Source organism: Vombatus ursinus, unplaced genomic scaffold, assembly GCF_900497805.2.
Source record: "Vombatus ursinus unplaced genomic scaffold, bare-nosed wombat genome assembly UNPS02011591.1, whole genome shotgun sequence".
Classification (NCBI taxonomy): Eukaryota; Metazoa; Chordata; class Mammalia; order Diprotodontia; family Vombatidae; genus Vombatus; species Vombatus ursinus.
In genome coordinates this window covers 482,283-507,549 of record NW_020951369.1, presented here as the reverse complement: position 1 = coordinate 507,549, position 25,267 = coordinate 482,283, and the positions used below count along the sequence as shown (strand labels likewise).

The window sequence follows — 25,267 nt, the reverse complement described above, 5'->3', positions numbered from 1 at the left end:
CTGAGGCATTTGGGTTTATCAAACACACGGGAACTATATTTACTTCTGGTGTTGTGTACATAATCTGGACCACTGAATGTTTTTTTTTATTTTAAACCAGTTGCAAATTGATTTGATGACTAGTGCTTTGTAGAATAGTCTGTGACCTCTTATACCTAGGTCTTTATACTTCCCACTTTTTATTATTATTTTTCATGAGATTGCTCCAGATAAATTTTGTTATAATATTTTCTAGTTCTATAAAGTAATCTTTGCTAGCTTGATGTGACACTGTACATGTAAATTAATTTAATTGGTAATGTCATTTTTATTAAATGAAGTCAGCTTATCAATGAGCAATTAATATTTTCCAATTATTTAGGTCTTTTTTTTATAAACAGTTTTATATCTTAATTTATTTAGTTCCAGTGGGTATTTTGGTAGGTATGCTCCAATGTACTTAACATATTCTATAATTATTTTAAATGAAATTTCTCTATCTCTTCCTACTTGACTTTTTTTTTTGGTAATATACAAAAACGCTGATGATTTATATTGATTTTTCTTATAATCTGGAACTTTATGAGCTAATACTCAATTAATTGTACTTGACTATATGTTTCTGCAAGTAGGGAAGGAAAGGGAATAAGCAATTATAAAACATCTACTATGTGACAGGTACTATGCTAAGCACTGTTTGCAAATACGATCTCAATTGATCCTCATAACAATCTTGTGATGTAGGTGCTATCATAGAACCCAATTTACAGCTGAGAAAATTGAGGCAGACAGAGATTAAATGACTTGCCCAGAGTCACATAGATAGTAATGTATGAGGATGTATTAAAATTCAGGTCTTCCTAACTCCAGGTCCAATGTTCTATCCATGGTGCCATTATGTGCTTAAAACACCATTGGATGATTCACAAAAAGTTATAATTTTTTTTCTTCTTTCACTACTCTTATGCCATCAATTTATTTTTCTTTTATGACAGTCAGCATTTCTAGCACAATATAAAATAGTAACAGTGATTATGGATATTCTTGTTTTATCCCTGATCTTATCAGAAAGATCTCTATTTATTCTCATTACACATATTGCTGGCTCTCGCTTTTACACAGATGCTACTTACCGTGTTAAGAAAAAAATCCATTTACTCTTAAAGTTTCTAGAGTGTTTGCATGCATATGTGTTTAAAAATAGGGATGTGTACTACATTTTATCAAGTTTTTTTATCTATTCATAAAATCATATTTTTGTTGTTCTTATTATGAATATGGCCTATTTTAATAATTTTCCTAATATTGAAGCAACACTTTATTCCTATTACATATCCAATTTGGTCATAATATATACTCTGACATAAAGTCATTAAAACAATTTCTAATAATATCCCTTATTTCTTCTTTACTTTTTATATTAGTGATTTGGTTTTTCTCTTTTTTAACCAAATTAACCAATGGTTCATCTATTTTAGTGTTTCTCCACCCAAAAAAACACCCTCTAGTTTTATTTATGAGTTCAATTTTTTACTTCTAATTTTGTTAATTTCTTTGATTTTCAGGATTTCTATTTTGGTGTTTAATTGGGATTTCAAAATTTGATTTTTCTAGGTTTTTTTTTAGTTGCATTTCAGATTCATTGAATCATTCTTTCTCTTTCTGTTGAAGAAAGTGTTTAGATATATAAATTTTCCCCTAAGCACTGCTTTGGCTATATCTCATAAAAGCTGTTATGTTGTCTCATTTTTAGCATTATCTTTGATCAAATTATCTATGATTTGTTCTTTGACCCACCAATTCTTTAGGATTAAGTTACTCAGTCTCAAGTTAATGTTAATCCTTTCTTCAATGGCATTTCATTGAATATAATCTTATTACTTTGTGGACAGTATGAGTGTTTTTAGCATTTTTCCTTTTCTGGATTTATTTGTGAGGTCTTTATGCTCTAAGACATGGTCAATTTTTGTAATAATTCCACATTCAACTGATAAATATGTACATTCCTTTCTGTTTCCATTCAGTAACTATCAGAAATCCACAATTTTTAAGTTTTCTAAAATTCTGTTCAATTGCTTAACTTCTTTTTTTTTTCTTTTTAATTTCTTTGGTCAAGTTTGTCTATATCTGAAAAAGGTATATTGAAGTATCCCACTATTTTCATTTTACAATCCATCCTCAACATTCACATATTTAGCTTTTGCATTCATGTGATTTTAGTAGTAACTTCATTTTCACTTGTACTTTGTCAACTGTGCACATTCAGGGCTATGGACAGTAAAGAAAAATAATTAGAGGTACAATGAGTACAGGTTTATATCTGCAAAAGGGACTAAAGCATTTATAAAAGTGTTTGTTAATTCACTCCAGAAAGTGTTAAAGTAACCTCTTAAGTGCCCACCGAAGGAGTAGAAAAAAATGGAAAAGTAGCTAAGTTTGTGGGTAAATGAGATGATGGTCTTGTGTACAATGATTTCTTGACTGTGCTCACTTCACTTTGTATGAGTTCATATGTCTTTCCAAGCTTTTCTGAAACTATCCTACTTATCTTTTCTTACAGCACAACAGTATTCCATCACAATTATATATCACAGTTTGTTAAGTCATTCATTAATTGATGGGCTTCCCCTTAATTTCCAATGTTTTTGTCACTACAAAAAGAGCTGCTATAAATATTTTTGTGCCAAAAGGGCCTTTTCCCTTTTCTTTGATCTCTTTGGGATACAGATCTAGTAGTGGTATTGCTGGGTCAAAATATTTATCATATTCTTAATGACATCTTTAAAGCTTACAAAAATCATTTTGTTCTTGAGGAGTATATGTCCAGAGGCCCAGAAATGAACACCAGGTTCTCTTTCTTATTCTCCTTCATTACATAGGTAGCATAGCAGAAAATTTAGTGTCAGGCCTTGTTCACAGTATCTTGACAAAAGTAGAATAAGGTCATCTTCATTTTGCTCCATATCACCCCTAAATACCTCTTTGCCCTCCCCAGTACAACGTTTTTCTTGTTCTCACTCAGAACATCACAGACTTCTTACACTTCCTCCTCTGGCTTTGAAGTCTTGTATATATTCTCTCCATCTGAGGCAGCAACATCAAAATACATGGTATCAAAAACAAGAGAGGAGTGAGGGAGGAAGTGAGGACTGTAGGAGACAAAGGAATTTTCACCTTCACAGCTGCTGTAGGGATTCAACTAAGCCAATATCTTTGTTTTCTAAAGCTTCTATTCTAGGCTCTATTCTATTTTCTTTGATCATGCCACAAAATTTACTCCAGTTGAAGAGCACTGAAGAATCACTCTTAGGCAATTGGCTAGGATAAAGCAAATCACACTTTAGTGAAGAGAGAAGAAAGTTGTACATTTTCCAAGTGCTGCTGCATATATTCCTTCAGGGGAGAACAGAAACATCCCAGGAATAGATGCATATGTAATTGTTGTAAAGAATTTTCTGTAGTCTAATCAATGAAGTATAGTTGCTCCATGGAACATCAGTGAAAACCAGAATTAGCTAAGGAAATGAATAATATAGACAAAGCAAATGTTAATCTTAAGCCTGAAAGCCTTCTGATGATGAATCTTTCTAACCCGGTTTTCAATTCTCCCCTTCATGCATTTGCTCTAGCCAAACCAAGCTACTTAATGTTCCCTAGACATAGCTTTCCTCTCTTGCCTTTGGGCCTTTGCTAAGGCTCTCTGTTCCCATGTCTTGAATGCTTATTCTCCTTCCTCACTTCTACCTCTTAGAAGCCCTTGCTCCCTTCAAGGCTCAACTGAAGTTCCATTTCCTTGAAATAGCCTTTTCTGATTGCCTGAGGTATTAGCGCTTCATTTCCATTGCTGTATATTTATTTTGTATATATTTTATTTGTACTTACCTAGCTTGCATTCTTCAATGGGGTTGGTCAGGATGAGATAGTCACTAAAGTGAGTCACCTAAACAAGGATCACTGAAAATGGGCATCAGCTCAGGACTGAACAAAGCTTCCCCCACCCAGGTAGAGAACCTATGGACTGCCTGAAAGATGTGGAATAGCCAAAGGTATTTAGATGTCAGCATGATCTGAGATAAATGAAAAGGTCCATGTGAGACTGAGCTAAGAGGATCATATCCAGACAGCATAGAGTGAGGCTTATAAATTGAATCAACATTAAAGCAATATTTCACCATGTTAAAGTAAGATTTGGGAAAAAAAATCTAATAACATTTCCTGGGAAGTGATATTGGTTAGTGTAAAAGTAATCAAAATATACCTGTGTGGTCTGAAATTCAATTCAGACTTCCTAAAAATCAGGCAGGGTCACTATAGTTTATAATCATATGTTTACAGCTGTACAGAGATTCCAACATATGTTATAATAGAAGTAACTTTATTCTAAAAAACACCAATAGTTGTCATTATTAATTATTAATTAATGTCATTACTAAGTTATCTGCAGAAATGTTCCAAACATAATAGTGCATGCATAGTTTCATGTATGATTTATTCAGAATATTAATAGGGAAATTTAGCATATTCATATAATCCCAGGAGAATCTGGCCTTTTCTTATTTCTTTTGGCAAATTACAAGGTAGGAGGATGGTAGAAATAAAGTATAATGTTATCGTGGAATATTTGCTTTTACATTTTTAAAATGTTTGCTTTAGTATTACTTAAAGTAGACATCTATATAAAATTAGAAACAAAATAATTGCTGACAACCCCAAAGAACTGTGCAGTGGAAGCCCTTTATCACCAAAACCATTGATTTTGTTCTTTTAAAATACCTAAGGAAGCTCCCTCATATTCTCACAGTGATTAAAAGTTCATAATGTTAAAATTGCATCAAGTCTAGGGTGTGATAAAGAATTCTACTGTGACAATAAGATTTCAGATCCAATCTAACAAATGCAATTAAAAGTTATTACATTTTTAACACTCTAGCATTTGCCTTTCATGGTGCTCAGTAGAAAATTAAATATGAAACAATTTTCTATTTTAGTTTTATAAGGGTAGGAGGAATTCTCAATTTTTAGTGAAGGGGAGCCAACATATTATGCTCTGTTTTGAGATTATTCCCATATTCTAGACCCCTAAAAGTCCAAAGGGAATTAAATTGATACTACCACTACAGGAATGAAAGATGTTTACACTTAATAATAGGATGATAAAAATGAGATCATGAACTTCATGGTGGTAATAGTGAAGAGCCTTTACTTTCCCATCTAGTTAATTTAAGGTTCTTGCATGGTTAATATGTCTGATTATTTATTTATGTTAGAAAGTAAAAGAAAAACCCCTATTCTGAAGGCTTCTAACAAAGACTTCAAAAGCACTGAAGAAATTATAGGATAAAGAAAACTCAAAGGTGTAGCTAGGTGGTGCAGCAGATAAAGCACCAGTCCTAAAGTCAGGAAGACCTGAGTTCAAATTCAGTCTCAGACCAGACACTTGACACTTATTAGCTGTGTGACCCTGGGCAGGTCATTTAACCCCAATTGCCTTCCCAAAAAAAGAAAAAAAGAAAAGAAAGAAAGAAAAGAAAAGGAAATTCAAGGCTGAAGTCACTTCCCATTTCATTGAGAGAAAATTAAATACAATGCACAAAACCAGCAACCAAAAAGAATTACTAAAGAGGGTCAAAGCATGGGTTCTTAATGAAAATAAGTTATACCTAACAGGGGAGTAAGACACAGATACATATATTTATATATGTATATATATATATACATATATATATACATATATATGGAGAGAGAAAGGGAGAGAGAGAAACAAAAATAGAAACGATAGAGAGGGATGGACATACACAAGACTGTAATGGGATTTCTAGGCATGCCTTCCTTTACACAATACATTTATTCTTCAAAAGTTTCATATAGGCTGATTCTGTATTGATGTAATTTATTCTTCATTCTCAAAGAGGACCAATGACACCAAGAAGGTGATGTCTTGACTTGCAAATGAATTAGATTTAAGTGAAGTAGAACTGTGCAAGGTCATCAGCTTCACTCTCTTCTTGAGAGTCATTGGGGTCCAGTGGCAAGATATAAGAAAGAAGGACTAGCTATGGCACTGGATGCAATGGGAGACTGGCTTTTTTTGTGTGTGAGGCAATTGGGGTTAAGTGACTTGCCCCGGGCCACACAGCTAGTAAGTGTCAAGTGTCTGATCTGAGATCAGATTTGAACTCAAGTCTTGCTGACTCCAGGGCCAGTGCTCTATCCATTGGGCCACCAAGCTGGCTTTTTCAAGCTAAGATGTTTCTCAGGTCTCAGTTTGTCTGAGGCAACACCTGTTAAGTGATTAAAGGGTAGGTAAGAATTGAGGCAAAAGATGGCCTAGTTTACCTTCTCAAAAGAAACAATCTGGGTGGGGAAAACCTTCAGGTTTCTGGTCCAAACCTAAACAATTGCTATTTATACTCACTCTGAGACATCAAAACCCAAACAATGAGCAAGTGAGGCTTAGGCTGGTACATATTATTGGTCAATCAGTGAAAGTCAGAGTGATTTGGGTTTAAAGGAACAGTCAAGTAGCTCCATTTGAATGTAATGGGTCTGGTTTTTCAGAGCTATATTTCAAGAAATCATAAATGAAAGCTATTTTATATATAGTAGAGAAGTTCACTATTTCATTCAACATGAATTTATTAAGCACTTAGAATGTGTAAGGAACTGTTCTAAGAGCTGGGGATGTAAAGAAAAGACAAAAAACAGTTCCTACTCTTAAGGGACTTACACGTCTAATGAAAGAGACAACATTAAAAAAAATTCAGAGTAGATGGAATATAACTTTAAAAAGATAACATTAGCAGATCAAGAACTCAAAGGAAACTAAGAGACCATCTCTTCTACTTCCACCCATTTCACAAATGAGGAAACTGACCCCCAACAAGTTGAGGTAACTCTCTCAAGCTCACACAGTTAATAACTGGCAAAGCTTGGATTCAAATCCAGTTAGGACTCCCAGTACAGCGCTCTTTCCACCACACAATGATTTAAAAGAAATCTGTGGTAAACACTTTTATAAAATAAATTAACTCTCTTTCCCCGCAATATCTCTTTTTTATAATAAATTCTTGTTTTCACAAATTTACAGAATTACCTGCATACTTAATTGCTTTAAAATGAGGGTTACATGGAAAGTAGGAAATGTGAAGAATGATGAGGATTCCTTGAGTGAATGGAATGATTGGAGTCAGGTGGGATTAATCAGTAAAGGCTTCATAAAGATGTCTAGAGAATTTTGAAGAAGGCAAAGAATGTCATCTGGCAGAGGAGTGAGGAAGTCATATCCCATTCTGGGCTTTCTGCCTCAAGAGGGAGGTGAATAAAATAGAGAGGGTTCAGCAGAGAGCTACAGCAGTGAAGGGATTGGAAAACACTATCAAAGATGAAAAGTTAAAGCAATTGGAATTAGCCTAGGGAAGAGAATAAAGGGTGTAGTTTAATAATGGCCCTCATATAAAACATTCATCTCTTAATGTAGGAGGATGAACAGATAATTTTAGTCTATACTGAAAGCCAAACAAGAGAAAATAAGCATAAAATGTCCATTCAACAAACATTTATGGAGGCACTTTTCCACACTGTGTGTGGAAAAGGACACTTAGAGAAGTATCAAGACTTCATGGGGCTTAGATTCTATTAACAGGCTGATATATGTTAACAAGGAACTGGCCAATGAGACCCCAGTCCTAAAGAACTGAGCATGTACAGTGTGCTAAGCATAATGCAATCTCCCACATAGACTTTGGAGCATGCACAAATGTGTGACAACTGTTTCCTGAATACTTATCACTTGACAAAGAAAGGGCTTCTTTGATTAAGTATTGAACATTCATACAGAAGATTTTCATTAGCACAACTCTGGTTTTCTTTTTATAGTGGTGAGTGAAGCTACTCTAAGCCCCTCATGGGGAGAGGAGTGCATGCAGCAGCCTCCTACTGGCTTCCTGGACTAACACATGATTATACCTGTTTCCTGGCCTCTGCATTTGAGTCATGCTCCCTAGGCACAAAAAAAGGTATAGGGGAGAGTGTACTACCACTTTAGGAGTATGTTTTATACTTCTTCTCTTGTTATATCTTCTCAATAAATATCTCTTTGTAAAAATTAATTGACACTTAAGTGATCACTTACTTAAGCAATAACTAATTAATTAAGTAATACTAGGGCACTAATCACTGGGTTAATCAATGAAATTAGTAAAAAAAAATTAAAAAATAAAAATAAATCAGTGAAATTGGTGAGAAACTAGCTGTAACTGGTAATTGTTATTGGGTAGAATATAGCAGAATGAGAGCTTAAACCAATAACATTAGAAAGAATAATCCCAATCCCTCAGGAACTCCTAAAACACTAAAGAAGAAATTAACCTTGTTATGAGAACTCAAATTTCCAACAAGAGTTTGAATTGTAATGAGGACCCTCCCAGAGCTTATAAAGTATAAAGAAGAGTTGTGCCTCTGTGGTACTCTGTGTATGCATGCTTAGTTGTATTTGTAGCAGTCCAAGTGAGTGGTAATAAAGGTTTGTATTGTGCTCGCTTCAGCAGCACATATACTAAAATTGGAATGATACAGACAAGATTAGCATGGCCCCTGCACAGGGATTACATGCAAATTCATGACGCATTCCATATCTTTTAAAAAATCACATGAAGGTGTTAAAAATGATCTCTTAGTAATCTGTGTCCTGGATACTCAGAGCTCCACTCTGCCAGTCTTCTGTCCAAAGTTGTTCAGAAGGACATCGCTGATGATGAGATTGCATTGAATCTTCCAATCTTGGTCAAACCCCAACACAGGCCTGAATTGATTTTATTCTGCTCAGGTTTGGGTGAAGTTGGACTTCCAGGACTAGGTACAGTATTTCCTTTGATGGCAGGTGATATTGACCCCTGTGCACTGCGTGATCTAAGGAACCCACTTACCTCCTAGTATGTCTACCAATCATGGTTAATTGGCACCCCCTTGAGAACACCTTCTCTTCGAAGGGCATATAATGCTGTACCCCAAAATCCCAAACTGAGCCAGTTTTGAAGTGGCCCCCTTAGGGGGTCCCAGCAGTGGACTGAACTCCCATGCAATGCATGTTAAGCCACTTCAAGAAATTAAACCATGGACACATGTACCCCAATTTTGTTTGTCTCTTTCTTACAGCAGACTCTGTTTTAAATTGGGGTTTGTGGGGTTCATGGAGTTCAGGGTTCACAAGGGATTCCATCTGAGGACCTGAGGAGGAATCCAGGAAGGCATCATGGAGGTGGTAGGTCTCAAGCAGGCCTTTGTAGGATGGATGGGCTTGGTATCATTGTGGGGCAGGTTGTTCCAGGCCATATGCACAGCCTTAGCAAAGTTGTAGAAGGGGAAAAGCTCAGGATGGAAATCCATCTGGCCATCTGTCCTGTGTTGACAGAGGTAGCCATAGGACCCTATGGTCTGCTTCCTAGCCCAGCTTTGTGCCTCCCTTTGTATATGGATAAGTTAGGCAGGAATCCTTGACTATTCTGCTTGCTGGTTGCATTCCCATCACACTGCCAGCAGTTTGGAATTATCGTGCTGATAGATTTTGTCTTCTGTGTCCATTGTGCCCAGGAACTTTATTTGCATCCATCTTCAAACATCATCAGCCAGTGGCCCCCACTGTGGGATCATATGCTTCCAGGATGAAGGTACAAGTTGTCACTTCCAGCCCAGTGGGATTTCTTTTCCCTGTTTGCTCTCTAGCAGCACCTTGTAAGCAAACAGTTGTTAGGAAGACTGTAGCTTATTTGAAAGCTTTAAATCCAATAGTGAATGGATAAGATTGTCACACTTAATTCTGGAATCAATCAATGAACGGATATTAACCAAGTGCCATCATTCCCTGTGATCTCTTCCAAGAGGGATACAACAGTAAATAAAATGTGGCCTCTACCCATAGGGAGTTTGCTAACTTAGTTGAAGAGGTGGTGGCATATGTCCATTAAAGGATGAATGGTATGGAGAGTAGGTACCCCAGAAGCTCAGAAGACAAAAAGATCTCTTTTTATGGCCTTTTATGTAGACTTGGGAGTCCAAGGAGTTGGTGTGAATGCCAGCTCTGTGGCTTACTAGCTATATAGTCTTGGGAAAGGCCCCACCCCTCTCTGGGCCTCAGTTGCCTCATCTATAAAAGAAGGAGTTGGACTAGATGTTCTCTATAAGCCCTTCCAGCAATGGATTCTTAGGTGTGATGATTTTTTACAGAGGAGAAAACAAACTCAGAGAAGGGGGCAGGATAGAAGATCATAAGCTCTGGATGACCCTCAGCTCATTTTTAGTAGTAGTTGCAGCCAGCTCTGAACCTCTGAAATGCAATCCCTTGAATTACTTCCATTTAATTCAGCATACATGTACTAACCACCTTACTGTGTGCAGGTCCCCTTCACTCCTGACCAACCCCTACAATCCTTGGATGGTCACTGTATCTCCTGTGTCCCAGGCTCTGAGAATTATAAAGAGAGAGCCCTTTCAAAGGAGTCATCAGTCCAGGTCTTGAGAGCAAACCCAGGCAAGATGAGATCTGACCTAGTCTGTCAAACCTCAGGACCTTTAGATGCAAGGTGATGAGCTGGGGGGGGCCCATTTTTAAGATGCTATCTTTTCAGCAGGAATACCATGTGCCTTAGAGGAGGGAAGTCACAGCATTGAACTTAATTCAATAAATATTTACTTAGCATCTGCTACCTGCAAGGCACTCTGCCAGCTGCTGGGAATAGAAAGACCTATAATGAATAAGTCATCTGCCCTTAGGGAGCTTCCATTCCACTGGGGGATACAATGAGTACCCAAAGAAGTAAATATAAAGTAATACCAGGTTTCTAGAGGGAGAGAGCTTTAATAACCAGGAAATAAATAACTAGGAAAATGAGGAAATGCCTCAGGTAGAAGATAATACCCAGTAATTGAGATATCTTGGAGTAGTAATTTGTTGATTAAGGTGTGTGACCTTCCAGTTTACCTAGCATTCCTCAGATTCAAAACTTAGAATATTAGAACTGGTCCCTACCTTAGAAATCAATATTCTCTGGAAATTGAGAGAATGCCCACCTATTGGAGAATGGCTGAACAAGTTGTGGTATATGAATGTAATGGAATACTATTGTTTTAAAAAAAAATGATGAGCAGATGGATTTCAGAAAAACCTGGGAAGGCTTACATGAACTGATGCTGAGTGAAGTGAGCAGAACCAGGAGAACATTGTACACAGTAACAGCAACATTGTGTGATGATTGACTTATCATTTCTCAGTAATACAATGATCCAAGACAATTCCAAAAGACTTGATGGAAAATACTATTCACATCCAGAGAAGAACTATGGAGTCTGAATGCAAATCAAAACATACTATTTGGGGGCAGAGCCAGGATGGTGAATTAAAAGCAGTGACTTGCTTGAGCTTTCCCCCAAACCCCTCCAAATATCTATAAAAAATGACTTTAAATAAATTCTAAAGCAACAGAACCCACAAAAAGACAGAATGAAACAAATGTCCAGACCAAGACAACTTGGATGGTTGATTGGAAAAGCCTGTTGCACCATGCTAGGAGAGGAGCACAGTTCAGCATGGACTATACAGGCAAAGACTGGGCCTGAGCAAGCCTGGAGCAATCCAGGATTGAATCAAGGATAGCTGTGGTGGTTTCCAGATTTCTTAACCCACAAACACCAAAGACAACTTAGAAGGTCCATAGAAAGGTCCCTCAGATCACGGTGAGAGAGGAGCTTAGTCAGGCTACCCCCATGGTAGCAGCTGCTTCTGGAGCTCTTGGCCCACAGACAGAGAAGGAATTGAGTGGCTGATCAGAGGGGGATTGCAGGGGTCTCTTTGCTCATACAGGATTCTCTTGCTTTGCCTGTGTTTGGATCTGGGTCACAGTTCTGGGTGGCAGTCCTGGGACAAGGAGGAGTGCTGGTGTGGTGGAGCTTGTAGTGGTGGTGGAGAGGAAATCCTCCTCACAGTTCCAAGGCAGAAAAGAGTGCTTGTGGTCACTCATAGACTAGAGCACAGGCCAGGAAAAGAGTAAACACCTCGCCCTTGATCATACCACTTGGAAGAACTGAAAATTTACAGGTCCCTAGAATTATCTCTGAAAACAGCTGTACAAACTCCCAAAGCTTGGAACACTACATTCTCCACACTGGAAGCAGACTCTTTCCTTGACAAAGAGTTTATAAAACTCAAGTAATTGGCTGGGATCATGAACACACCTTGAAAATAAAAAGTCAGACCATAGAATCTTTCTTTAGTGACAAAGAAGATAAAACATACAACCAGAAGAAGACAACAAAGTCAAAGCTTCTACATCCAAAGCCTCCAAGAAAAATATGAATTGGTCCCAGGCCATGGAAGAGCTCAAAAAGGATTTTGAGAAGCAAGAGAAGTAGAGGAAAAACTGGGAAGAGAAATGAGAGTTATGCAAGAAAATCATGAAAAACAAGTCAACAGCTTGCTAAAGAAAACCCAAAAAAAATACTGAAGAAAATAACACCTTAAAGAAATAGCCTAACCCAAATGCAAAAGAGGTCCAAAAAGACAATGAGGAGAAGAATGCCCTAAAAAGCAAAATTGGACAAATGGAAAAGGAAGTCCAAAATATTACTGAAGAAAATACTTCCTTAAAAATTAGAATGGAGCAATTGGAAGCTAGTGACTTTATGAGAAATCAAGACACTGTAAAACCAACCCAAAAGAATGAAAAAATAGAAAACAATGTGAAATATCTCATTGGAAAAACAACTGACCTGGAAAATAGATCCAGAAGAGATAATTTAAAAATTATTGGACTATCTGAAAGCCATGATCAAAAAAAGAGCCTAGACATCATCTTTCGAGAAAGTATCAAGGAAAACTGCCCTGATATTTTAGGACCAGAGGGCAAAATAGAAATTAAAAGAATCCACCAATCACCTCCTGAAATAGATCCCCAAAGAAAAACTCCTAGGAATAGTGTAGCCGAATTCCAGAGTTCCCAGGTCAAAGAGAAAATACTGCAAGCAGCCAAAAAGAAACAATTCAAGTATTGTGGAAACACAATCAGGATAACACAAGATTTAGCAGCTTCTACATTAAGGGACTGGAGGGCTTAGAATGTAATATTCTGGAGGGCAAAGGAGATAGGATTACAACCAAGAATCACCTACCCAGCAAAAATGAGTATAATACTTCAGGAGAAAAATTGGACATTCAGTGAAATAGAGGACTTTCAAGCATTCTTGATGAAAAGACCAGAGCTGAATAGAAAATTTGACTTTCAAATACAAGACTCAAGAGAAACATGAAGAGGTAAACAGGAAAGAGAAATCATAAAGGACTTATTAAAGTTGAACTGTTTACATTCCTACATGGAAAGATGATATTTGAAACTCATGAGACCTTCGTCAGTATTAGGGTAGTTGGAGGGGAAAAAATTATATGTATGTATATAGATAGATAGATAAATAAATAAATAGAGGGCACAGGGTGAGTTGAAGATGAAGGGGTGTTATCTGGAGAATAAAATTAAGGAGTGAGAAAGGATTATACGAAGAGAAGGAGAAAGGGAGAGGTAGAATGGGGTAAATTATCTCACATGAATTGGACAAGAAAAGGCTTTTACAGGTGAGGGGAAATGGGGGAAGGCAAGAGAGAATGAGTGAATCTTATTCTCATCAGATTTGGCTTAAGGAGGGAATTAACATACCCATTCAATTGGGTATGGAAATCTATCTTACCTTACAGGAAAATAGGGAGGGAAGGGGACAAGAGAGCAGGGAGATGATAGAGGGGAGGGCAGAGCTGGGGAGGGGGTAATCAGAGACAAACACTTTTAAGGAAGGACAGAGTCAAAAGAGAATAGAATAAATGGGGGGTGGGATAAGATTAAGGAAAATATACTTAGTTTTTCACATGACTACTATGGAAGTGTTTTGCATGACTACACATGTATAACCTGTATTGAGTTGTTTGCCTTCTCAATGAGGATGGGTGGGGAGGGAGGAAGGGAGAAAATTTGGAACCCAAAGTCTAAAAACAAATGTTAAAAAAACATTGTTTTCATATGCTACCCCAGGAAATAAAATATACAGGAAATAGGGCATAGAAATCTATCCTGCCCTGTAGGAAAATTGAGGGGGAAGGGGATAAGAGAAGAGGAGGAGAGATAGAAAGGAGGGCAGATTAGGGGAGGGGGTATTCAGAATGCATGACATCTTGGGGTGGGGGGAGGGACAAGATGGGGAGAAAATTTGGAACTCAAAATCTCGTGGAAGTGAATGTTGAAAACTAAAACTTAGTTAATTAATTAATAAGAAAAAAGTGAAAAAATAGTAAGTTCAAAAGAGCAAAAAAACATTTAAAAAATTAAAAAACATACTATTTCCCCCCCTTTTTTTTGTTATTGAAGTTTTTCCCTTTTGTTCTGTTTCTTCTTTCACAACATGACTAATGTGGAAATATGTTTACATGATTGCACATGTATACCCTATATCAGATTGCTCACTATCTTGGGGAGGGGGAAGAGGAGGGGGATGAGGAGGGAGGAAGGGAGAAAAAATCTGAAACTCAAAATCTTATAAAAATGAATGTTGACAACTATCATTACATGTAATTGGAAAAAATAAAATACTATTTGCCCCCAAAAAAATAAATCAAGGAAAAAAAGAAATCAATATTTGCATTTTGCAGAGAAAGAAACTGAGGCTCAGAGGGATACAGTGGTGACTTGCTTACAGTCACACAGGATATTGGTGGCAAGTCACCAGAAAGTGCTCTGACATCAGATTGGTCTCCCTAAACATTATCTTCATGTGGGACAGAGAGAACAGTTAACATAGGGCCTAGACTCTCAATGTCTGTGGGTCACTAGACTTCCAAGTACTTCCTCCTTTAAATGATTAGTTGATACCTGAAATCCCACCATTAGAGCAGCTTTCCTATACCAACAGGCCATCGGTAAAATGCAAATCATTCCTCCCTAGGCACTATTAAACTGTTTTGAATCAGATCCTTTCTTGAAAGAAAAGCTTGTTATTGGTAAAGGGGTTGAGATCCTGACTCCAAAGGGGTCTCTAAGTGAGGGTGGGAAGAAGGGACCAAATGAAGAGGGAGGCTGGTCCCCAAAGAATGTTTGTGGCTCACTCTGGTTCTCTCAGTTCCATCTGGTGAGTTCCTGATTTTCAGTCTAGACTTAGCATGTCATGAATGAATACTTTAAATAAAGAGTATGTGCAATTATAAATAAAATAAAATAAAGTTTGTACTAGGCTGCTGGCAATGGGAATAGAAAGGAAGGATAGATGTGAGGGAAGTTATGGAGGAGATATCAATAAAACTTAATCAATGAATGGAGGAAAATGTCAAAAAAACTAAAAGGTACTAGGGTGATGGTGATACCACAGACAACAATAGTGAGATCAGAATTAGGAGATTCACAGCTAATAAGTTCAGTTTGGGACTTACTGAGGTGCTAGGGAGATAGGCAACTGAAGATATCCTGAAGGTAACTGGAGATATAAATATGTAGTGGCAGAGACTGCTAGGGACTGAAGACAGAGATTTAAAAATCACCTGTACAGAGGAGCAGGAATATGCCAGCAAATCTAAGAATTCAAAAGAAATAGACTATCTTCAAAATATAAAATGTTTAGATTAAAAGAAAGACACTAAATAGAGATCTCAAATCATACACACAATCTCCAAAAAAGAAAAAAAAGTAGTTGTAAACAATCCTGGTCCAGATGGAATTCTATCAAACTTTTAAAGAACAATTTATACCTATACTATACAGATTACTCTAAAAAAATGAGAAAATATGCTACCAAATTCAACTTATGAGACAAATATAGTCCTAATACCTAAACCAGACAAGGACAAAGCAAAGAAAGAAACCACAAAACAGTATCATTAATGAATATCTATTCAAAAATTTTAATTAAAATCATAGCAAAAAGATTTGGTAATTTATCAAAAAAATGATTTACTGTGATCATGTTGAATTTACACCAGGGGTACATTATGATTAAACATTGGGAAAACAATCTAATTAATCATTAAAAAGAAAAACATCCCAAAGCTTTGATTATACAAATAGATGCAGAAAAAGCTTCTGACTACAACACTCATTTATGCTTACAAAAATAAAACATTAAAAGTGTTGGCATAGAAGGATCTTTTTAATGTAATATAAAGTACCTATTTAAAAGAAAAAGCTAGCATTATATACAAAAGGAAACCACTAGAAGTTTTTCCAATAATTACAAGGATAAAGTAAAGATGCTCCTCTTCCTTACTGTTATTTGCCTTAAGTATAGAAATTCTAACTGTAACAATAAGACAAGAAACAGAAATTAAAGGCATGAAGATAGGCAAAGAAGAGATAAAACTACCCCTATTTATTGAAAATATGATTTTTTTTTATTCTTTTTTAGATAACAATTCCCAGGATCCACGGCCAAAACAATCTCTAGTTCTCAGGAGTTCAAACTGTAAACAGTTTCCAGTGAGATATAGGAATGGCATAATGTAATATTTACTATGCTTGTGCTGTGCTGTTATGATGACATTGATAAAGTTGACCTGTGAGCTTATTTTTGGCAAATTGCCTTCTTTGTGAGTTTCTCTATAAATCAAAAGAGCACTGGTCAGTGAGTGAGGGTTTGAGGAAAGCATAAGGAAATGCATGTGTGCCTGCCTCAACTAGCCCCCGTTGAGGCTTGAGGGGATTTAGGGGAATGCACAAATTGGAATGTTGTGCCTGTCTTGATTGGCCCCCGTGGAGATGTAGGGGCTGTTGTTCCCCCCCTTCTCGCCCACCCCTGTGAGAAAGGTGATTAGGGAATCCTGTAAAAGTTAGTGTTCCTATTATTAGGAATCCATTGAGATAGAATAGTAAGAATAAATTATTATTAAACCCCACTGAAGCTGTCTTCTTGTTCTTTTGCTGCCCAGACCAAGAGTGATCTGGAATGAAGAGGGTGGAGTCTAAAAAACTCCAGTGGCTCCTATGTTGTTACTTGTCTTACAGCAAGGAAGGAAAGTAGAAAGAATCAGACAAGGAAGACAACTTTGAAAGTTACATGTTGAGTTTATTACATTTAAAAGAAAAGCAAGCTGTAAGTAATAGGAAACTTAAGTTTCATGCATAATCTTCTTCTGTTATATTATGCACATAGAAATACTCATTTTATCTGATATTTGTTTAATTCAGAATAAAAAAATACAGTGGACCAATTTTCATTTCTTCAAAAAATATTTCTCTTTCTCCATAAAGAACAGATCATAATCTAGGATTGCTAGTCTCTGTTCTTCATAGTCTTAAAGAGTGTATAGCTGGGCTAAAGTAAACCCACAGCATGCCAAACACAGCACGAAGGTTGATTTTGGGTGACATTCAGAGCAGTCATTGCTATCATCTGTTCTCTTTTCCCCTTCTGAGAGCTTTCATCTATGCCTCTTCCTCAAAAGGAGTAAAAAGAAAAAGATTCACTGTCTCCCTGCCTATTGAGAGAGGTAACCTATTTACTTTTTTCCTCATGATCCTTTTACCTTATCCTCACCCCCAGACAAGAAGAATGGCCCACTTACTGCTGCATAGATTCCACAGTTGCTATAGGAGTGCATCAGGAAGATGGCAGCAGTAGGAGCTGTCCAGCTAAAAGACTTTCAGGACAAATTTGAGAGCAAGGCACAGATGCATACTTTAGGGCCTTAACTACTTCATTAAGAAAATGTAACAAATGGCAAAATTCATGATACCAAACAACTGATTCCTGAACCTCCTACTCCAGCTAACCCCCACCCATCCCCTACTCAGACTTTGTCTCTCTTGGTTTTTAACTAACCTCCTTTACAGACATCACTATTTTCGTTAGACCCACACAGCTCTCTGATTAATACCCTGGCTTCTGATCTCACCTTTTCCCAACATTTCTGCAATCTGACTGTTCCAAGATCCATATTGCTGTCCACCAACCTTGATTTGTTCATACCACTTTGTCCCCACTTTCACCCTGTGGAACATGTCAGAACATTCCAGCCTACCATGGAAAAGTTTCACAAAAAAAAATCATCTCTACCCAAGCCTTGAGTGAGTTTGGTGGAAAATTGTACAAGACCTAGGAATCTTTGAATACACATAGTATAAAATTTGGGGTAAGTAGGTGGCTCAGTGGAAAGATCACTGGGCCAAGAGTCAGGAAGACCTAAATTCAAACACTAGCTGTATGACCCTGGGCAAACAATTAACCTCTGTTTCCCTTAAATCCACTAGAGAAGGAAATGGCAAACTGCTACATTATCTTTGCCAAGAAAATTCTGTGGACTGTATTGGCATGCTATGGTCCATGGGGTTACAAATAGTGAGACATGACTGAACAACAACAGTATGAAATTTGCCATCTCCTGTTTGTAATATCAGATTCAACATCAATAATAATAAGCAAAAAAAAAAAATCATACTACTCACCCAGATCTAGGTGAATGCCTGGTACAAATGAATTGAGAAAGAACATAAAGATAACAAATCCCAGCACAGTCAGGCATTTGATGAGGAGAATTTTGTCTGCTATCTTATGCTGTGGAAAGGAAAAACATAAGTGTTACCCAGCACATTCTATTGAACTCAGCAATGTATTCATTTTTTAAAGTATATTTTATTTTTATCGATACCTTTCATTTCAGAATATATCCCTTCTTATTACCCTATCAACTGAGCCATCCCTTGTAAAGAATGTATACAAAGGGGCAGTGGAGGAGAAAATAGCTCAGCAAAATTAGCCAATACAGGGACTGTGTCTGATGATAGTGGTTTGTAATACTCCACTCCTATACTCCCCTAACACTGCATTGAAAGAAAAAAGATGCATTTTCTCCACCATTCTCTAGGGCCAGGTTTAGTCATTATGATGAGGCAGAAAGTAGTGTTTGAGGCAGATGGAGCAAGCAGGTTGCAGGATGTGAGATGTGAGATAAAATGCAGGATGTGACCAGCCAGAAAAGTGATCAAGAAGACTGTGCATTGATACCTCCACCTCAGACCTTTTCTGTTCCCCTTGCTTATCTATATGCTTTCACAAAGCACTCCCCAACTACCTGACATTCCAGAACAGTTCTCTCCTTCCTTTTCCCTTTCTTAGCTGTATGCATTTACAAAGACACTCAGGATTACCTGACATTCCAGGCATTCCAGAGCCAAGCTTTTTCCCCTCCTCTCCTTCTCCTGCTCCCCTTTTCCCATCCATCAAACTGAATATAGACCAGACACCTAACCTGACTGGTGCTCTATCTCCCATAGGGAGCAGAGCCCGGTGAGTGCATCACCCTAATAAATGTCTTTTCTTTAACTTGGAGATGGTCTGAGCAAATTCATTCAAGAATCTGCAATTCCTCATTATTCTGGTGTACCCCAACATTTTGGGATTCCCCATGAGTCCCAACAATTTTAATTTCACAGAATGCACTTCTTTTTTTGCTGTTTTTTTTGTGTTTACATTGGTGTATTTGTAACAAGTCCCAAAGCCCATTGGTATGGAACTCTCATTTTTCATTAGAAATTAATGCCTCATGCTTGGTGAAGGGTGGAACAGAATTGGGGAGAGCAGGAGAGAGGAAAGCTCTAAGTTCTTCAAGTCTTTGGACCTGCTTCAAGTCTCATCAAGTACCTTGGAGTTTCGTCAGACTCTGTAGTTGCTTCTGGCACTTTGGGCTTCCAGCTTTGAGAGGGAAAATGGAAGAGGCCAACCCCACTTCAAGTTACTGAAGGAAAAGACTCTGGGAAGAAACTGACATGAGAGGAGGTGGCTAGAGACTTCAGGGAACTTCCCCAAGGGGGAGATCTAGGACTCTCTTGTTCAGCTGAGTTACCTCGCTCCTACCTCGCTCCTAATGGAAGAGTTCCTTCATTCTGTATTGACTGGTATATATTCTCCTATGTATGCTTTCTCTGATTTCTACTTGCTATGGACTTGGATAAATAGGTTTCTCTGCTATATTATGTTCATTGTGGAATTAGTATTTAGTGGGGAAGCTTAGGATCTGGAGGTTGGGGGTCCTCCTTTTCTCAGTAATGAAGAGTGATCAGAAGTGATCCTCTAGACTAATATTTAAAGGATCAGGTAGATATAATTTCTAGCCTTTCTCTGAGAACAGCAGAGTGACCAAGTTTCTAGCCCCAAACACCTGCTTCCCCTCCTAACAGGAATTAAAGTCTCCCTTGGAGAAAGGTGAGGGGAAAAGAGGCTACAGATGTATATTCTGTCTTCCTTTGAGCCATACAATGACACTTTCATGCTACATGTCAGGGGACAGCCCTCTCTACATAGTCATTGTGTGTATGTGTATACACAGACACACACAGACACACATAGACACACACACACACACACATATATTTTTCCTGTTTCTGCTTCCTTTGTTTTGTGTCAGTGTGTATGTCTTCCCCTCATGCTTCTAGAATTCTTCACATCTGTCATTTCTTATGGCCATCATTAGGAAAATGTAACTATTTATTTAGGCATTTCCTAGTAAATGGGAACTTGTTTTGTTTCCAATTCTCTGCTCCCATCAAAAGTGTTGCTATGAAAATTTTGAATCTTCTTGGCACCTACACCTAGCAGTAGGATCTCCGAGTCAAAAGAAATGAACATTTCAGTCACTTTTTTAAGTATATCCCAAACGGGCAATTTGTTCTTAGTTCTACCTGATCTGAATCAATACCATAACTTACTTTCCTCTAAGAAAAAATTCAGAGTTGGGTGGGAGAAGAGGGAAAAATCTTAATTAGAAAGAAAAGTGGATAAAATTTGTTAAAAAGACAAGTTACAAATTAAGTATAATTTTAAAAACATGTTGAGAAGACATACAGTGATTTAGAAACATAGGAAGGTTTCCTAAAGTGTCTGAAAAGATATAAGAGAAGTACATCTTTCACTATGTCATACAGAAGGCCTTTGAAGTAAAATCTGTCCTTGTCCCCCAGCACAACAGTATAAGAGAGCATTACTCTGGTTTCCTTGCAATATCAAAGCTATCCTTAAATAGACAAGTACCATTAGTCTGACTGGGGAATCTAAAGATTTTTCACAAATGTCTGGGTGATATTTTCAGTTCAATATTCTTCCTGCTTCCTAGAATATAATACTATGACTTCACAGTTAGCAAGAGAAGCAAACCTTCCTATTCCCCTTGTAGCCGGAGGAGGGTGGGAATGCTCTCCCACTGCTGAGAAAAGCAATGTAAGCTATTTGCCAACCACTTGTTACAGACATTTGTCATCTGTCAATCTTCAAAGACCATAGGTTTCTGGACAGGGTCTGGAAAGAGCTTAGGAGGAACTCTTCCACTGAACAAAGAGGAGTCTGGGTGAGGCAAAGAAACCAGAAGGTTTCTGGGATATCCACCTGCTAAATTTTCACATCTACATTGTTTAATTCATGACAGCGGCATCCCCACAGCGATGACACCAAAGAGCAACACTATTTGTCTTCTATTAAATAAAGTCATCCCAGAAATGAAAAACAATTTTTCCATCCCTCTAGCCAGACAGAGATTTGAGATTGCTGTTTACCTCCCCAATACAAATGCAAAGGTTTACAGAGAAGCTATATCCATCTGAGGCACATGTGAAAGAAGCAAGGAACATATGGGCAATTCTGTAGCCTGTGACTTGAGCCTGAAAAGCAACAGTCCAAAAGGGGCCTTTAAGATTTGTAGCAGAGCCCTATCTGTGCCCTATCTGTGCCTCTGTTACCCTGAGCCTACTAGAAATGCACATGTAGGGGAAGGAGTAGAAGAAACCCACCTAGTAACGAACAGATGAGGCAGCAGTCTTCATTATGTGATACCACAGGCAGCAAGAAAGCACCTGGGCCAAAGAAAATCCCTGCTATTGACTGCCCTGATGCTCAAAATGCTTATCTCTAGGGACAGAGCTTTTTAATGTGCAATTTGAGATAATATTTAGAATACAAATATTCCTGGAAGAGGAAAACGGTGTTAAATTCATACTAAACTATAAAGAATGCTAAATTTAAGAATCTGAGAACTTGGTTCAAATCCTGGCTTAGTCACTTATTACATGTATGACCTTCTCAGGTCACTTAATCTCCATGGTCTTCATTTTTTTCATATGTAAAATGAGAATGTTGAAACTAGATGACCTGTTGGTCTCTAAATCTATGATTCTATGATATAAGATCAGTTGGAGGATTTTGATAGAGGATGAAAGGGCAGAGTGGGGTGGAGAAAAGTAAGTAAAGTAGATATCAGGGCAATCAAAGAGAAAGTTTTCCTACTTTAACTAGAACTCAACATGTCCCTAAGAATTTTTTAATTATCAGGTAAATATATAATATATACTACACAAAAATGGAACAAAATCCACTTCCTTCAAATGTATAACACATTTCTGAGTGAAAAGACCAAATTATATTTTTTTTTCTTGAGACAGATATTTGGTTTCTCTTTATCAGGTCACCTTAGGAGTATTATTTCATAAAGACGCTTTTCTTCCTATACAAATACTAAAATCACATTGGATGATGGATACAGTTATTGACATCTTCTTCCACAATGTTTTAAAAATGAGCTTCTATTCTAAACCAACGTTGCCCTTGGCTGCCATGTCCCTCTACTTGGCATAAGGATCAGGTGTTCATTGTCTAAGGAAGTTTCTAGGCTCTTTAGGCCTCTTCTTGTGACTGGTTTACATTCATTAAACTTTTCCAGTTGATTTATTTAAAATAATTATTCATGTACTCAAAATCCTTCATTATAAAACAATTTGATCTAAAAGTTGGTCCTACTGTCTTGGACTCCAGTGTGCCTGTTATATACCTCCTATCAATATTGAACACTAATCTGCTATCCAACGTGAAAGACATAGACGACTATCCTTGCCTCCTTCTGTCTCCCTCCCACCCCAAAAAAAGCAACATAATACTAAACATTTTATTCCACTCTGTGGATATGTTAGGAAATGAATATCCATTTGGGTATGCTTGAAGAATTCTTTAAAAGTAAGATATATTCTCATTGTTATTTACCTTTTTTTGTAGCTCCTGGATATTTGTCTCCCAGTTTTTGTCTTCTTGAGAAATTTGTCTGAAAGAGAAGGTAACACTTTTTATGTTTCCTGATGATGCTAAAGAGTCAAGTAAAATCTCCCTCAATCAACAGAATTTTTAGGACCCTCCCCTATAGAGTTGGCTAATTCCTAGTCACTTTTTAAATCTTGTCTCCCAGCTAATTAACGACTCTTTCTCCCTCTGAAATTTAATTTCATGTCATTTTCAAGCAAAAACATTGGATGTGCAATTCTACTAGTCATTCATTCTCAACATTATTTAACTTTCATTTTATAATGGAATTTTCAAGTCTCAGCTAGACTATCACTAAAGTAAACTCTCATCTTAATGCTCAAAGAACTTTGCTGTTAGCAATAATGGATTTTTGTATTAATGCATCCTGCATCAAGCGTCTTCAATGGTAGCCATCAAAGTGATATCTATGTGCAGGAGTTAAAAGTAACTAAAAGAAAGGTTGCTTGGTATTTTCCATTTTAGATGGAAAGTTAATCAATGTTATCAAGTCCAAAGCATATTGAAATATGGGTTTTGCCTTGGATTGTGAAGAAACTCATCCATTTGCTTCTGTCATTAACAAGTATAAGGCCTATGTAAGTGCTCTGAACAGAGGAGATACCTAATCAGTATTTGCTGAGTTGAATTGAATTTGTCACTCTGACTTTATCTAAGTCACCAATATTCAGAGCAGCTAGGTACCACAATGGATAGGGAGCTGGGCCTTGAGTCAGGAAGACCTGAAACTTACTAGTTGTGTGATACTGGCAAGCTCACTTAGCCTCTATTTACCTCAGTTTCCTCAACTGTAAAATGGGGATATTAATAGCACCTATCTCCAGGGTCATTGTGAGCATTAAATGAGATCACACTTGTAACGCTTAGTGCAAAGTGCCTATCACATATTAAGTACTTTATAAATGTCTACTATTATTTTTTACTGAAATGCACATCTGTGACCAAATCTAATCCATTTCTGAAAAAGAACTCTCCCTGCAACATGGCTGGTTATCTACTCCAACATCTCCAAAAAAGGCAGAACATAATGCTTCCAAAAATAGTCCATTCTATTTTTGGATAGCCCTAATTACTATCTTGGGGCAAGAAGTTTTTCCTTATATCAAGACTAAATTTGTCTATTTGTGAGTAAGCATCATACATTTTTCTAGTTTTGTATTTTAACGTTAAGAGAAATAAGTATAATGCCTGTTCTATACAACAGCCCTTCAAATATTTAAAGATAGATATCAGGTCACCCCCTAAACTTTTCTTCTTCAGGATAAATATCACCAATTCCTTCAACCAATTTTTTGTATGGCCTAAGATTCTCTACTACCCTGGTTTTCTTCTCTGGAATGTTTCCAACGTATCAACATCATTCCTAAAAATTGATAACTAGAACTAAACACAACAGAATTAGAACTAGAACCTAGAACTAAACGCAACACTGTAGATATAGCCTAACCAGGGCAGACTATAGAAGGACCATTATCTCCTTTTCCTTCTCTCCAGGCTGCCCAAGATCGCACTGACTTTCTTAATTGCCACATCAAACAGTTGACACTTACTTCCCATGAAATCCACTAAATACCCCTGATCTTTTTCAAATGGAAGACTTTGGGTCATACCATCCCATATTGTACTTCTTTTTAAGCCAAGCATAAAAATTGTATATTTATCCCTATTACATTTCATTTTCTTCAATCTGGCCCAGTGTTCTAGCCTGAGTTTGACAGAGTCAAATTCAAATAGAAACAAAAGCCACTAATCCATACCTAAGGATTCCTATGGGCTTTATGTGATATAGTTTAACAATGTAATGTTATCTATGTTTTATCATACTTCTATTTATTTTATTAAAACATTCCCCAATTACATTTTAATCTGGTCTGGGCAGTATCACTGGCAGCATGCTTGACACCTCTGTTCTAGCCTGTCCAGCTCTTTTGAAATCCTAAATCCTATCAATCCTGTTATATTGTGGATTAGTGATCCCACTCAGTTTTATGTCTTCTGTAATTTTGATAAGCATACAATCTATGCAATTTTCCTAATCATTGATAAAATTTGTTAAATAGCAGAGGATTAAAAGCTCTCAGAAATGCTTCCCTAGTAACTTTTTAACAAGTTGGTCTCAAACTAGCAGTTACTACTTTTCAGGTCTAGACATTCAACCAATTACAAATACCTCTAATTATGTCATTGTTTAGCCCCTATC

The 25,267-nt window shown here is 37.2% G+C and overlaps 1 protein-coding gene and 1 non-coding gene across 2 annotated transcripts in view; one reads left to right on the top strand and one right to left on the bottom strand.

Annotated features, from left to right (window-relative positions):
- OCA2 (OCA2 melanosomal transmembrane protein) overlaps positions 1-25,267 on the bottom strand; it is a 556,217-nt gene that overhangs the window by 314,422 nt on the left and 216,528 nt on the right. Inside the window, exons 16-17 of the mRNA XM_027856659.1 lie at positions 23,014-23,071; positions 18,438-18,546 (exon numbers count right to left, since the gene is read on the bottom strand). Of these exons, the coding sequence (XP_027712460.1) occupies positions 18,438-18,546; positions 23,014-23,071 (167 nt within the window). The remainder of the gene's footprint in view (positions 1-18,437; positions 18,547-23,013; positions 23,072-25,267) is intronic.
- Positions 8,510-8,616, top strand: LOC114039069. The gene has a single exon (XR_003568621.1). It is a non-coding gene; the product is annotated as a U6 spliceosomal RNA (small nuclear RNA).